Genomic DNA, 16603 nt, shown 5'->3' with positions numbered 1-16603 from the left:
AACAGAAAGGTCAGATTTTACTTATCAAACAAGTGGCAGGGAAATGAATGGGGCTGAGGGGAAGATGAGGGGCATGTCCTTGGGGAAATTAAAAGAAATGAAATTCAAAATTTGTGTTTCTGGATGAGTGAGGGAAAGTTCTAATTAAACACTGATTAAATTTCTCTCTTTCTTCCCCCCCCCCCATTCACAATCCATTTATTAAATATATTGTAACTTTATATCAGCACTAATAATGGGTCAATCAGTGATTACCAGAGTTCTTCTAATTCTCACTGATTTTTCTCTTGAACTTTTCCACTGTTGTTCTGTTGTGAACTCCATTTATAATGACAGAAAGATTATAGGAAATGCATGCAAATAATAGCACATATTACATAGTCTAATTCCTGACACATTCACACATTTGATGAGACCATCAATAAATAATAACAACTCCACCTTCTCCCCACTCATTATAATCAATGGGGATTACCATAATGCTAAACTAACAGTACTTCATTGACTACGTAATATTAAAACCAGTATTTAACTGTTTTAAATATCTACAACATAGATTATAGGATAAGTATGTACATGCAGTAAGTTGTCAGCCTGAAATCTATGCCTTTGAGAAATTATAATTAAGTAAATGTCTGATGCATTTATTTGCTCGAGCAATTTTAATAGGTGTTCCTTCATCTTGGAGTGAGGATTTGAGGATTTAGTGCCAAAATGCATTTTTTTCTTAATTATGATAGATTAAAAACAAAGGAAATTCAATAGAAAATAACAAAGGAGGACTTTTTTGTAACCCATATGCAATTGAGTGAAATCTTGGGACTATTTTGAGTTGGTGCATAAATGGAATGAGCTGCCGAAGGAAGTGGTAGAGGTGACATTTGGACAGGTATATGGATTCAAAGAGTTAGAGGGATATGGGCCAGATGGGCAACCTGATCAGTGGATGAGTTGGGCCACAGGGACTTACGACTTCATAGTTCTATAGATGCTTATTGCCCATTCTTAATTCTCAGAGGGAGGAGGATCCATTCGCTTTATTACTGACAAAATGGTGTAACAGCCACATAAATAACCTGTATAACTTACTAAACATCAAAAATAATTGATGACAAGCCAGAAAACAATGCACAAACATTAAAACAGCCAAGTAGTTGCCAACTTTCCATCATTATACATACCCAAAGCATCTGCAAAGGGATAGCGTTAATAAAGCAAAAGAACAAAAAAAAAGCCAAGACAATCAGGTTTGTACAGAACACAGAAAATGTTCAAAAAGCAAAGATATATAAACAAAAGAAGCAGACAAGTATCTAACAAACTATTCTTTACAAAAAGCAACATAGTAGACTCAAGGTTTACAGTGAAGTGAATGCAAGAAATGTGTGAGCTGGTTCAGTAAGTAATGGTTTACTGGTTAGACTGTTGAGGGCTGTGTAGAAAGAGCTTTAATCTGCAGCTCCCCATGTTGCACATTACACGGCATGATTCAATGCAGAGGCTCAAGCCTAAAAGTGATGGTTTTTAAGTGTTTTAACTTCATTAAAAGCAGGCAAGAGAATAACATAATACAGCACAGTACAGACCCTTTGGCCCTCCGTGTTGTGCCGATCCATATATTCTGTCCTTAAAAAATATACTAAACCCTCCCTACCCCAGAACTCTCTATTTTTCTTTCATCTAGGTGTCTAAGAATCTCTTAAATGCCCCCAATGTTTCAGATTCTACCACCATCTATGGAAAGGCATTTAAGGCACCCACAACTCCGTGTAAAAAAAACACCCCTGATGTCTCCCCTAAACTTCCCTCCTTTAACTTTGTACATGTGTCCTCAGGTTCCCTTGGAAACAGGTGCTGGCTGCCCAGCCTATCTATAGACCTATAGATCTATAATCTTATAGACCTTATCAACTCTTCTCTAAACCTTTTTGCTCCAAAGTGAAAAGTCCCAGCTCTGCTAACCTTGCCTCAGAAGACCTGCTTCCCAATCGAGGCAACATCCTGATAAATCTCCTCTCCATAGCTTCCAGATCCTTCCTATAATGAAATGACCAGAACTGAACACATCACTTGAAGTGTGTTCTTACCAAAGATTTGTAGAGTTGTAACATGACCTCTCTACCCCTGAATCCAATCCCAATGAATTGGGATTAATGAATGATTAATGATTAATGAATCCCAACATCCCACAGACCTTCTTAACTATCCTATCAACCTGTGCAGTCATCGTGAGAGATGTATGGATTTAAACCCCTCTATTCAACCACCCTCTTAAGTAACTGACCATTAACCCTGTACTCAGCCTTCTAGTTAATCCTTCAAAAATGCATCACCTCACACTTATCCAGATTGAACTCCATTTGCCACTTTTCTACCCATCTCCACATCCTGTCTATGATCTCTTGTAACCTTCAACAACCTTCAGCTCCATCCACAACTCCACAACTCCTCCAACCTTCAGTCATCTGCAATCCTACTGACTCATCCTTCCACCTCTTCATCCAGATCATTTATAAAAATCAAAAAGAGCAGGGTCCCAGAACAGATCCCTGCCGTACTCCACTAGTCTCTGATGTCTAGTCAGAATACTATCCTTTTCACTACTACTCTCTCCTTTCTTCCTACAAGCCACTTATTTATCCATACAGAAATGTTTCCACTGATCTCTTGACTCATGACTTTCCGGATGAGTCTCTCACTGGGACCTTGTCAAATGCACGTAGACCACATGTACTGCTCTACTCTCATCAATTTATTTTGTTACCTCCTCACAACCTTCCCTTCACAAAGCCATGCTGACTATCCTTGAGTAGACTGGATGTCTCCAAATTCTCATCGATCCTATCCTTAAGAATCCTCTCCAGTAGTTTACACACCACTGACATAAGACTCAACTGTCTATAATTCTCAGGATTCTCCCTATTACCTTTTTTTAAACAAGGGGACTATATTGGCCATCCTCTAATCCTCCGGCACCTCCCCTGCAGCCAAAGAGGATTCAAACATCATAGCTACAGCCCCAGCTATCTCTCATCTCACTTCCCACAGCAGCCTGGGGTATGTCACGTTTGGCCCCGGGACATAAATTTTGATGTTTTTAAGAAGATCCAATACTTCTGCTACCTTAATCTCCACAGTGTCCAGCACACAGGGCTGTTCAATTTCAACTTCACTGTGATCAAGATCATTGTCTCTTGTAAATACTGATGCTAAGTGAATACTTAGGACCTCCCCAACCTCCTCCACCTCCAGGCACATGCTGCCTCCCTTATCCTTTAGCGGCCCCACCTTCATACTCCCATCATCCTTCTGTTCTTCATATACGCATAGAATGCCTTGGGGTTTCTCCTTAATTCTACATGCTAAGGCTTTCTCCCAAGTCGTTTTTTCAGCTGCTTCCTGGCTACCATACAATTCTCATGTGACCTTCCTGTTTCCTCTATCTAACATACGCCTCCCTTCTTCCTCTTGACTTGTTGGTTGACCTATTTAATCAGCCACAGTTCCTTCATCCTACCATCTTTTTCTTGTCCCTGTGGGACAAACCTATCTTGAACCCTGCACAATTGGTCCCTAAACTTCCTCCACGTTACCTCTGTGTTTTTACCCTTAAATATTTGTTTCCAATTTATTCTAACTTGTTCCTGCTTCATCCCTTCTTCATTATCCCTTCCCCAGTTAAGTACTTTCTCAGTTTGACTGTTTATACCCTTTCCTATAGCAATGTAGAAGCTAAGGGAGTTGTGGTGTGACATTCTCCCACTGTTCTGATCATTATATTTGAGTGGGACTGTCCCTTTAAGAAAACAGATTTCATAACTGCCTGCAGGATTTGAAGTGACTGTGAAACTAGCAGCAAGCTTTGAACATCATGTTCCAAGGAAGCAGGACAAGAGTACAATGAGAAACCCACTTGGCCTCATTGTGTGGTTAGAGATAGAATGTCAGATATCCTCCTTTTGCTTATAGAGGGATGAGAGACTTCAACTGACCCACAAAAAGGGTTTTAAAGTTGCAGAAGAAACATTGCAGTCTACTCGATTGACCCACGAAAATGTTTCTAACTGCAAAAGAAGTCTTTAAAAAAAAAGACATTTCCCTGAAGCACCTCAACAAGTAAGTCATGAGTAATCAACATTCTGTCACCCCCTCCAGTCTCTTTCAGCCACTTCATCCACTTAAAGCCTACTTGTCTCACCCATCTGAAAGCCTGCGTGCTCGTCAGTTTCAAACCCACGTGTCACCACTGAATTTCTGAGACTGATCTTGGAACTGCCTTCTGAGAATCGAGCCTTGAGCTGTAGGGGCTTGGGGTAGTCCACACACACCAGTATATATTAGTGTATATTAGAGTTTCAGTTAGGTAATTGCACATAAATTTAGTTAAGCTTTGATAAGATAGTTAAATTAGAGTAGGTGTTATATAATTGTTGATTAATAATTAAAAATATTATTTTAAATACAACTCCATTTGAGCTCATTTTTAAAACACTGCTGACGTGCACATAACAGTGGTCACGCTCACTAAAATGCTCCCCCACCGAAAGGCCCACCACCTGACCAGGTTGATTCCCCAGAACCAGATCCAGTAGGCCCTCTCCTCTCGTCGGCCAGTCCGCATACCGTGTCAGGAATCCTTCTTGTACACTCCTGACAAATTCAGTCCCATCTATCCCTCTAGCAGTCAGGAAGGGTCAGTCAATATTAGGGAAGTTCAAATCACCCATAATTACAGCCCTGTATTTCCTGCGCCATTCCAAAATCTGCCTGCTTATCTGCTCCTCAGTGTCCTGAGGGCTATTTGGGAGCCTGAAGACAACTCCCAGCACAGTGATAGATCCCTTCCTTCTTCAGACTTCCACCCACATCGATTCAGTGGACACTCCCTCTGCAATGACCTCCCTTCTATAACTGTGAAACTGTCCCTGACCAGTAATACTGCTCCTATCCCCTTTTCTATCTCCTATCTTACTCCATTTAAAACACCCAAACCTGCATCAGCCAATCTCGCCCTTCCTTCAGCCAAGTTTCAGTAACAGTCACAACATTGTAGTTCCATATAGTTATGATCCATGCTCTTTATCCCCTTTTTTCCTAATACTCCTAGTGTTGATATTTCTTTTTCTTTGGCTTGGCTTCGCGGACGAAGATTTATGGAGGGGTAATGTCCACGTCAGCTGCAGGCTCGTTTGTGGCTGACAATTCTGATGTGGGTCAGGCAGACACGGTTGCAGCGGTTGCAAGGGAAAATTGGTTGGTTGGGGTTGGGTGTTGGGTTTTTCCTCCTTTGTCTTTTGTCAGTGAGGTGGGCTCTCTGGTCTTCTTCAAAGGAGGTTGCTGCCCGCCGAACTGTGAGGCGCCAAGATGCATGGTTTGAGGCGATATCAGCCCACTGGCGGTGGTCAATGTGGCAGGCACCAAGAGATTTCTTTAGGCAGTCCTTGTACCTCTTCTTTGGTGCACCTCTGTCTCAGTGGCCAGTGGAGAGCTCGCCATATAACACGATCTTGGGAAGGCGATAGTCCTCCATTCTGGAGACGTGACCTACCCAGAGCAGTTTGATCTTCAGCAGCATGGATTCGATGCTGTCGGCCTCTGCCATTTCGATGTTGGAGATGAAGTCGCTCCAATGAATGTTGAGGATGGAGCGGAGACAACGCTGGTGGAAGCGTTCTAAGAGCCGTAGGTGGTGCCGATAAAGTACCCATGATTCGGAGCCGAGCAGGAGTGTGGGTATGACAATGGCTCTGTATACGCTAATCTTTGTGAAGTTTTTCAGTTGGTTGTTTTTCCAGACCCTTTTGTGTAGTCTTCCAAAGGCGCTATTTGCCTTGGCGAGTCTGTTGTCTATCTCGTTGTCGATCCTTGCATCCGATGAAATGGTGCAGCCGAGATAGGTAAACTGGTTGACCGTTTTGAGTTTTGTGTGCCCGATGGAGATGTGCGGGGGCTGGTAGTCATGGTGGGGAGCTGGCTGATGGAGGACCTCAGCTTTCTTCAGGCTGACTTCCAGGCCAAACATTTTGGCAGTTTCCACAAAACAGGACGTCAAGCGCTGAAGAGCTGGCTCTGAATGGGCAACCAAAGCGGCATCATCTGCAAAGAGCAGTTCACGGACAAGTTGCTCTTGTGTCTTGGTGTGAGCCTGCAGGTGCCTCAGATTGAAGAGACTGCCATCCGTGCGGTACCGGATGTAAACAGCGTCTTCATTGTAACTGGCTACCTTTATATTTTATTCCCTGCCTGCCCTTCCTCTCCATCTCAGAGCACACAGCATCATGCTTTTGTCCTTTAACCCTAATCTCTGCCCTGACATTCCGATTCCAACCCCGCATACCCCCACCCCGCCAAACCAGTTTAGCCCTCCCCAAAATCTCTAGCAAACCTGCCAACCAAGATATTGGTCCCCCTACAGTTTAGGTGCATAACATTCAAACTTGGCTCTCCAAAATAATGCCTCGTGGATGAATGACACCTCTTAGAAACTCCAATTTTATTTTTATCCAGAATATTAACAATTCATTCCAAATTAGGAACGCCTTTGACCAAGATGATTTAAGGAACCAATCAATGTTTGCCTTCAGTATCTCGCATCCAGAGGTTTGCAGTGAGGTATTAGGTCAGTGCTATTGGGAAATCTCAGCTGGGGAAAGTCTTACTATTTTCTATAAGGCAGTGTCGTTAGTTCTACCCAAGGCTGCTTGTTTCAAGTGGCAGAGATCCAAGATTGAGGTGCATACACTGATTCTAGATAACAGTAATGAGTGACATCAAGATAAGTCACAAAAGATAAGCAGTTCCAAAATTCTTCGAATAGAACAAAAATGTTATCATGAAATAAAACACGGAAATCTGCAGACATCTTGGTTGAAGTAAAAACACAATGCCGGAGAAACTTAGCAGATCAAAGTCTACTTTATATAGCAGAGATAAAGATATATAACCAACGTTTCAGGCTTGAGTCCTTCATCAAGGCATGGACCAAATTATTATAATAACTGATGTCTTCCAATCTGTTGCGAAACATGATTTTAAAAACTGTTTTTTTTGTGCACTGTACTGGATTTGCAACAGATTTTGCAAATGATTTAAATTTTACATCACATATTCCATCTTTTAGATGCGTCAATGTGAAGATGATCAAAACACAGTGATTCTGGTGGACTTCAGCCAGTCTTGCAGTGATCATATAGGTGCGTGATTATATAGGTGCTGGTCAGTGGGTCTAGGAGGATGGGGATTTGTTCTGGCATGGACTAGTAGGGCCAAACTGGCCTGTTCTGTGCTGTATATGGTTATATAAAGATATATTACCGATGTTTTGGGCCTGAGCCCTTCCTTAAGTTATGCATATAGGGATCAGGCCCGAAACGTTGGTAATATATCTTTACTTCCTATGGATGCTGCAAGACTGGATTAGCTCTTTTACCATCACTGTGTTTCGACTACAATAACAGCATCTGCAGACTTTTGTGTTTCCCTCCATCGTGAAGATAAGATTGATTAATATTTCACCTTGCTTAACCAACATTCATGGTAGTAAATTAATTCAGTCATTCCAGCTTGTGATAGAGGAAAACATGAAACAAAACCATATGGCGTATCATGCGCCAGGCTGAGTACACTTACCCAAGCTTGATCTTGTGTTAGAGCGTTCGATTATTGCATGCTTGCTGGGATTATTTAACACTGAGCGTTTGGCAAGGGAGATGTCAGCCGTCACTCGTGTGATTGATATTCTATGAGCAATTAAAATCGATGATTAGCAAATGCAAAATTATAATTTCACTATCTCACCCAAAATATTGTGGTAAACTAAAACAAATGTTGACAAAAATGTAACCTTGGGATCATCATACTCACCACCCTCACCATTTGGTCTCCTAACAATGAATGATCCCATTAGTTTCCAAGCTGTGAATTTTATATTGTTTAAAACATTAAATCAAATCAATAATATGTGTGGATGAACTGGTATGAAACTTTTGCTGCTGCTTGCAACATTGTGCGCTCAAAGCCATTCATCTATACTCAAACTATACTCAACAGTGAGACGATAGGCGAACTTGCATTTATATACCGACTTTTATGTATTCAAGACATCCCAAAATGATTTCCAGCCAATGGAATCCTTATCAGCGATAGGTTTGTTGTATTATTCGAAATGAAGGAGCAAATATATGCATAGAAAGCTCCCTAAAGAAAACGTGGCAATGATAAAATAATATATTCATGTAATAGTCGAGTTTTGGGGACAAATGTTTGGGGTAATATTTAGGGGGTCAACTATAACACACATACTACTCTTGACCATGGCAAGAACCCATGTCATTTGAGGCGGCGGGAGCTCGAATGGTCAGGATCGGGTGGTAAATCTGCGCTCATGACGTCAGGAGATCGGATGGGTGGGCGGCAGAAGTGCGGGTCCATGGTGGGAGTGTCAAGAGCTCAGATGGGCGGCAGCCAAGGTGAGGGTCAGTGGTTGGAGCATCGTAGCATATGGACAAGTCGAGAATACGTAGTTGGGGCGTCGGGAGCTCCAGCGCGAGGGCGGTAGAGGCCAAGGCAAAAGATGGCGGTCAGGGCTACAGGAGCTCCGGTGGGCTGGCGGCAGAGGCTAAAAATAGGGGGTGTCTTTTACACATGATGTATGGAAGATACCAGCTTTCTGGGCCAAAAATAGGGGAGCAATTTTTACACTGTAGCAACTATTACAGGCATATAGTAGCTAGGACACCAAGGAGACTCACCTGGTCCCCTCAACATATTGTAATGGAATCTTTTATGTTCACCCAGGAAGGCAAAGAGTGCTTCAGTGTAAGAACTAATCTGAAAGTTGGCATCCCAGGCAAATTTTGGTCCTCAGATCAGGAAGGGAAAGCTACAATACACTGACTCAGATGCGAGTCTGAGTCAAGGCTGAAAATTTCACGCTGTCAGTGTAAATTGCTTCCTTTCACTTCTGTACTTTCCTGTCATCTTCTAATATGTTTGAAAAGGCGTGTCACATCTGGAAACAGAATCATGAGTAGAAGCAACCTCCTGTACTCATGCACAGGATGGGGATATCTCTGATGGTTTCATAGCTTCATAGAGATACAGCACAGGAATAGGCCTTTCCGGCTCACGAGCCTGTGCCACCCAAGTGTACCCACGTTACCAATGAACCAACTAACCCTATACATCTTTGGAACATGAGAGGAAACCAGAGCACCTAGAAGGAACACACGCAGTCAAAGGAACAACGTAAAAACTCCTTACAGACAGCGCAGGATTCAAATCCAGGTTGCTGGATTTAATAGCATTGCACTAACCGCTAATCTACTTGGCTGTAGATAAGGCCAGCATGTATGGCTTGTCCCTGATTGCCATCAAGAAGGTGATATTGAAATGCCTTTTTCAACTACTTCTGTGCTCCCAGTGAAGGTACACATACAGTACTTTTGATGATGATGAGTTTCCAAGTCAAGATGAAGTGCGACTTCGAGGGAAATGTGTGGATGGTGTAGCTACCACACCTGCTGCCATGGTCTTTCTTGGTGGGAGAGGTTGTGGGTTTGCAGGAGTAGCCCAGGTAAGCAAATGACATGTATTGCAGCCTTGGTAGTGGAGAGAATGATTGTTTAGGGTGGTGAATGAAGGACCCGAGCTGCTTAGAGAAACACTAAAACTGCAGATGCTGGAATCTCGGCAAAGAGTCCTGACCAGCTGCGCAGACTGATCATCTCGACCCCCAGATATTCCTTGATGTACTGAGTTCCTCCAGCATCTCACTGTCCTCACACAAGCCATTTTATTCGGGATAGTGTAATGTTCTTTGAATGTTGCTTGAACTGCATTGAGCTAGGCAAATGGCAAACATCTTCCTTGGGAAATCAGGAGATGAGTCACTCGCCACAGCCTTCCACCTGATCTTATAACCACAGGCTATTCACGTGGCTGATCCAGTTGAGGTTCTGGTAAAGGGTGATCCACAGTTCGTTGAAGGTGGAAGATTCATCAATGGTAATGCTGAACGTCTGGAAGAGGTGGTTGGACAAGGAACCATAGAAAAAAAATATTGGTCTAGACCAACATACTGGATACATTTTAGAAAAGATATGTAGCAATCCAGGGATCAATTTAGAGAAAAAACAAATGGGAGAGTCAGAACACAAAGATTACTTGATAAATAAAATAATGTGTGTGAATCAAAATAGAAAATGGTGAAAAAGCTCAGCAGGTCAGGCTACAGCTGTGAGGAGAGAAACAGAGTTAACACTCCAGGTTAATCATGCCTTGCCACAAATTGTGAGAACCAGAGATTTTGGAATCATGCCTTTGATGCAAACACATTGATGGAAATAATTTCTCCAATACAGGTATCACTTCCCGAGTTCGACTGCATAGTACATACCTTCCTTCAAATCTGTGTTTCAGAAAGTCAAACAATGCTTTTTGCATCATATCTGTCACCTGAAGAAAGCAATGATATTGAATTAAAAATTAATTTAAGCTTAAACAATAAAATGTGGAATATAAATCTATATATTTTGACCTGAGATCTGGCTGTTGCCTGGATTTGGCAGTGACTGTTCGATACTGAGTTTGGAACATGGGAAAATATAATCTGGAAAGTCTGAGTGATCCAAGTAAAACAATATTCCTCAGTTGACCGCTCTCTAAAACATTGATTCAATTCACTGTTAAATGTTTGATCCAACCACCTGTCTTCATTGAATGATTCTGTAGGTTTACCCTACTACTTCAGCTACTCTATCACACCTGTGTGTACCTCAAATGACCTTGAGAATATAAGAAATAGGAGAGGAGTCGGCCATTTGGGTTGTTGAGCTTGGCCGGCCATTCAATAAGATCATTGTTGATCTGGCCTGAACTCGGTTCCATCTACATGCCTTTTCTCAATAACACTTAATTTCCTTACTATGCAAGGATCTAACTGTGTCTCAAATAGACTCAATGAGGGAACCTCAACTGCTTTCTTGAGCAAAGAAATCAACAGATTCACTACTCTCTGGGAAAAGCAGTTCCTCCTCACCTTTGTCCTAAATCTTCTTCTGAATTCCAGCAAGTACAGTTCCACGCTTTTCTCTTTGGGGTGTCTTAATTACAATTTGTGAAGGTACAACATGCAAGACTTCCATTGCATCAGTACATTGTACTTAATTACGTGACAAATAATACTCATTCATCTCTCTACTCCCCACGATCTCTTCTCAAAATTAAATCAATGATCCTTTAGTATTAATTTTCTAAAAGGGTTGTCTCTAAAATTGGGAGCAAATCACAGACGTATCCTTGATTTGCTTACCTCATATCCTTTCAGAGAAGGCCCCACTAAAACTACTGGTCGCATAGAAGGCACTACATCGTAGGGAGGGACGTGCTCAGTCTGTGTGAAGAAAACATATTTTGGAACATCCTGAACAAAATCATTTCTAATATGCTCACCTTTGACACCAAACTCTTAAGTCAAGTACAAACACCAGCTGTAAATCTTTTCTGCCTATCATTATTGCAGGTTAAATTTCCAATGTATTCATTATTGTACTGAGAATTATGTACTTCAGTAAATAAAAGACACTTCTTTCCTAAACACTAGCTTAATCAGACCAATGAAATGGCCAAATAATCTTCTAACTGAGACCATAATTATGAATAGAATTTTAGATAGTAAGTAATGGATTATAGCTGCAATGTTCCTTTCAAACATTATGAAAAATAAAACGATAAGCAATCAACTTGTTACTTCAGCAATACTTGCACTGTTGAGTAATAGTTGCCATGTTTAGTCCTGGCAGCCGAGGTCAGGATTCCAGTTGTATGAAACCTGGCACGCGGAACCAGTAAAACTGAGCTCACTGGAGCTTCTCACTTTCTAAACAACAACGATTGTAGAGTAATCGTGAAGTAGGTGCATTTGGTCCCCAGAGGGAGTGGAGATACATGCTAACAAAGTAAATATTTAGACAGCTTGAAAACACAAGGCACTGAAGAATTCAAGTCATATTTCAGTGACACCTTCCAAAGTCTGTCAGTTCAAATTTGGACTGGCAAATGCACTCCTAATGTAACATGGGAACTATTAATTCCTTGAGTTAAAAATGAGCCTGTTAACATAAGAATGAAAGTGCATTTTCATGCTGAAAATGTGTCATGTATACTAAATAATTTCTCTCCCAATTTTACCAAGTGCTCCACAATCCATGAATGTATTCATCAATGAAGACTGTATTGTCCCAAGTACAGGCGGTTTATTCAATCAGGGGGGATTTGCAACAAAGATATGCAAGCAAAGAATAAAATACAGATGCTAAACTGCACATGGAAAATCAATTGAGGACCAAGGACTAAAGTTCTCTTTTTATTTACAACTATCAAAAAAAGTTGGATTTAAATTGAGATAGAGGGTTTAATTTTTCAGTATTAGCATTCAAAAGATATTGTAACACCATTTACCAGGGCCATGAATATTCAAATACATGCACCCAAGGGAAAACCCTTATTTTTCTGCTGATCAATTAGTTGTTCATAAACAGTAACAGAGTATACAGATACATTTGGGAATTTCATTTTATTTTTGCAGCGTCACTTCTGCTGACATTAATGTAGGAGATAAATTTAGGAATATCTCAAAGGTGATGAAATTTTCACAAAGGCAATGCTGCTTTAGGCCACAGTTTGCATGTTTGCTTTTAACTCAAGGTAAATTTCAGCCCATCTCTATCATTTCTAGATACATTGCAGGGGTTTGGGGGTTGGGGGAGGGGGGGAAGAAACGGAGAGAATAGAAGCTCACTGGTTAGTGGAGCAATGGACAGATTATGGTTCAAAGACGATAAGAAGTGAATCTGTTGGAAGGAGGAAAGATGCATTCATTCCAGCTCAAGTGCAGGATATTAGCAAAACGCTATTACAGCGCCAACGACCCTGGTTAGAATCCGGCCCTGTCTCGAAGCAGGTTGTAGCCTGTGTGCTCTTGGTTCTCCAGTTTCCTCTCGCCCTCCAAAACATACTGGGTAGTAGGTTAATTGGGTATTATTGGGCAGCATAGATTTCATGCAATATTTTTTATTTTTTTTATTTAAAATAACATTTTAAAAAATATGGTCTGAAAAACTTATTAGGATCAGCAGCAGGGATGACCTCTTTGGGATATCAATGATAGATACTGGTCGGATGAATCACAGTGCTGGCTGACTCCTCCACACATAGTCAGCAACATGAGCCCCAAAGAGGCAGAGGGGATGGTGAAGGAAGAAAGACCCAGCATTAATAAATGTCTACAGGAGCAGATTGCCAAGACATGGAAGGTTAAGGATCAAGTGCTGATGAACAGGATTAATGGCCATCATGGACTTGGTTGCCCCAAGGGCCTGTTTCTGTGCTGACTGACTCTAAGGCAAAGAAAGGAAAGGGAGGCTTGCATTAGTCAGCATATAAGGAGAGCCTGGGCCATATTCCTTGACAAGCCTTAATTTTAGCTGTTTGGAGGGTAAAGTACTCTTTTGCTTCATCTACATTCACTTTGCAGCTGTCTGCCATTCATGTGTCAGGTGGATTAGGCTTCATGTTCATTTTTAGTGTTCTAGATGTCATCAGATGTTGTGGATCACCTTTTAGGTGTAATCAAGAGATAGGTCGTTTTCTTTTTATCCATCTTCTCAGTCATGTCCAAAATTGAGACTTTTTTGGATGGAATTAGGAGCATTTATAGAACGGGTCACTAAAGTTAAATCTCAAGATCCAATGCTTTTCTTATCTGGAACAAGGCCAAACTGAAACTTAATATGTTTCAAAAAGAATTTGTGAAAATTGCATTAGCAGTTGCAAGAAAATGTATAGCAGTGACATGGAAATCAGATTTGTATTTGGGAATGGATGGATAGTCTGCTGAAATATATAGTTGTAGACCTTGAGAAAATTACATATTAATATAAGAAATAAACTTGACATTCTCTTAAAAATTGGTGCCCATAATTACATATTTTAGGTATTATATTATGAAAACCATCTCCTAAACCTCAAACCTTATCAACTCCATGGAATCAGTATATGTTTAAAATTGTAAAGACAAAATTTGATTGAATATGTTAACTTCAGCAACCAGATACATTTCTTTCCCTTTTCTTTTCTCATATCTTTTTCTCCCTTTTTTATTTTATTCCTTTTTTTTGTTTTTTTTATATATTATTTTGGGCTATTATTATTTGGGGGAAAGGGGTATGAGGGACTGGGGTATATAATACTATGTATTACTGATTTGAGATATGTGAAGGATTTTTTTAATTTCTAGATCTAATGCATCAACGGAAATTTAAATAAAGTATTCAAAAAAAATGTTATGGATCACCAAAAAAAAAAATTTGCAAAATTAGGGTGTTCTTACTCTAAGAAATTTTTATTATAGTTTACTTCATTTAAGAAGGATTAAAAATGACTCATGCCTTCCCCATTATGCCTATTGGTAAGCACGTCAGCATGGTTGATGAGATTTTTTGAGAATGCCCACGGAGATATGAATAACAAATGAAATTTAATGCGGGGAAATTTGCAGGACAAATGAGAAGGGGCAGTAGAAACCTGAGAGCACAATTCCAAAAAGAGTATATGTATATTTCATGGAAAACAACAGGACAGATTGGGAATTTGGTGATAAAAACTCACAAGTCCCTGGGTTTATATAAAGAGAAAATAAGTAAACGGATTCACATGGAGCCTTTATAAAAAAAACAGGTTCTGCCACATTGCGAGCAAGGATTCCATCATTTCTCTTTGCCACGTTAGGAGAGTAGCAAAGGTCAGAGAGATGATGCAGAAAAAATTTCCAAAACTCTTTCCTGAGGTGAGCATTTTAGTTATCAGAAAAGACTGATAAAATGTGATGGTTTTCAAATGGAAGAAGGTGGTACCTAAATATCACTGAGGGTGCAGACAGGACCATCAGAGAGAAACATTTTCTGTTCATTAAGAGATCAAAAATGAGGTGTCAATAAATGAACGTGGGTGGAAAAACAAAAATGACACAGGGATTTTTTTTTCCTTTGTGATTGGTTACACCCTGGAAAGCACTGACAAGAAGGCAACGGAAACACTTAATTATAGCATTCAAAATGGGCCTTGAAGGGAAAGAATGATTAGGTCTGTGGGGCGGGTGCAGGGAGGGGGACGAACACTGGATTACTCTGGTACCAAATCACCTCCTTCCATCCTATAACCTTTATTTGATTCCATGAAGGAAAAGAGGTAGCAAATAGAAAGAGTGCAATTGGGAAGGGGGAGAAAAGGTGGAAATGGAATGAGGGACAGAAGGAAAAGTCAATGCCAGGAAGCAGTTTAACAGTGTAGTAACGATGGGCACTTTCCTTGTGGAGAGAACCATTCAGACCAAGATCTGCATCCAGAATCATCATGACAATGTTCCACCGCAGACATTATGACCACAGTGCCATCTGCAAATGTAGGCAAACAGCAATAAAAGGTCGCGACAAGACAGAGATCCTACTTTAAACATGGTACACCACATATGGTACTTGAAGGGCCAAGGTAGCAGAGAGCCCAGAGATTAGTGGCAGCTGGGTTCTGTGGCTATTCCTGTTCAGATCGTCAAACTGTGATCATCACTCAGCGGTGATGGCAAGGATTCACTTTCAAAGCTCAGATAAATAGAGCAGATATATAAAATCTAACAACAAACTTCCAATGCAGCAGCCAAATACTCCTTGTTGAAGCGGGAATTAATAACGCCGTTGGAAAATCCAGGTTTTCCCAGAGCAAAACATAATCTCAAAACACAAGTCCCAACAAAAGGTTCCGGCCCAAAATGTTGACAGTTCCTTTCCTCCCACTGATGCAGCTTGAGCCACTGAGTTCCTCTAGCAGGTTGTGTTTTGCTCCACATTCCAGCATCTGCAATCTCTCATGTGTCCTGATCCAGAAGATGCCTGTGATGCAAATATCTCATCTGGGTTTGTTTGAGGCTCTGCTTCAGACAAAGACCCCTTAAAAAAAACCCAGGCAAAGAATGTTGAATCTGGATTCATCAACAGTTGAGCCTTCCCTGGGATTATTTCCTCCCTTTCAAATTTCTGGGTTTTTTTTAAAACCTTATTTATCCACACATATATTTGATTTGATGCTCATCCTCAGTAGATTGAAACCACTTGGTGTTAGATTCATTTGCAAACAGGTACAAAAATATCCAAACAAGAGTAAATATCTAATCTGTAACTTCACATTACTCAATTCTCAAATCATTCCTTAAATTATATCATGCAGACCAGCAAAGCTGAAACACAAACACCAATGTGTCAGAGCATGTCACAAAAAGATCAAAGCACATTCACACTGAGAGAAAAATTAAAGAATTTCTTATTTCACAAACTCGTGTACAAATGCTACAGAAACTGTGGTACACTCAGTGCTGGTTACCCAATAGTTCAGCAGCAGGAATTGTCCCAGTGACATAATTAGCATTCTTGAAAATGTATAAAGTCCGAATTAAGCCACGAGAATAAGTTTCAGAATAAGTAACACCAAACAGTTCATATGTCACGACTTGAAGGTCTTTTCATTAAAAAGACTTTAAATGGCTTTGAGGATT

The 16603-nt window shown here is 40.7% G+C and overlaps 1 protein-coding gene across 5 annotated transcripts in view; it reads right to left on the bottom strand.

The window, feature by feature from the left end:
• The window catches only part of LOC138751826 (voltage-dependent L-type calcium channel subunit beta-2-like), a 313138-nt gene that overhangs the window by 22886 nt on the left and 273649 nt on the right, over positions 1–16603 (bottom strand). For all 5 annotated transcript variants that reach the window (XM_069914663.1, XM_069914664.1, XM_069914659.1 and 2 more), the window contains exons 7-9: positions 11312–11392; positions 10397–10455; positions 7630–7739 (exon numbers count right to left, since the gene is read on the bottom strand). In XM_069914663.1, the coding sequence (XP_069770764.1) occupies positions 7630–7739; positions 10397–10455; positions 11312–11392 (250 nt within the window). The remainder of the gene's footprint in view (positions 1–7629; positions 7740–10396; positions 10456–11311; positions 11393–16603) is intronic.

This window comes from Narcine bancroftii, chromosome 1 (assembly GCF_036971445.1).
Source record: "Narcine bancroftii isolate sNarBan1 chromosome 1, sNarBan1.hap1, whole genome shotgun sequence".
Taxonomy (NCBI): Eukaryota; Metazoa; Chordata; class Chondrichthyes; order Torpediniformes; family Narcinidae; genus Narcine; species Narcine bancroftii.
This window is presented reverse-complemented; position numbering and strand designations above follow the sequence as displayed.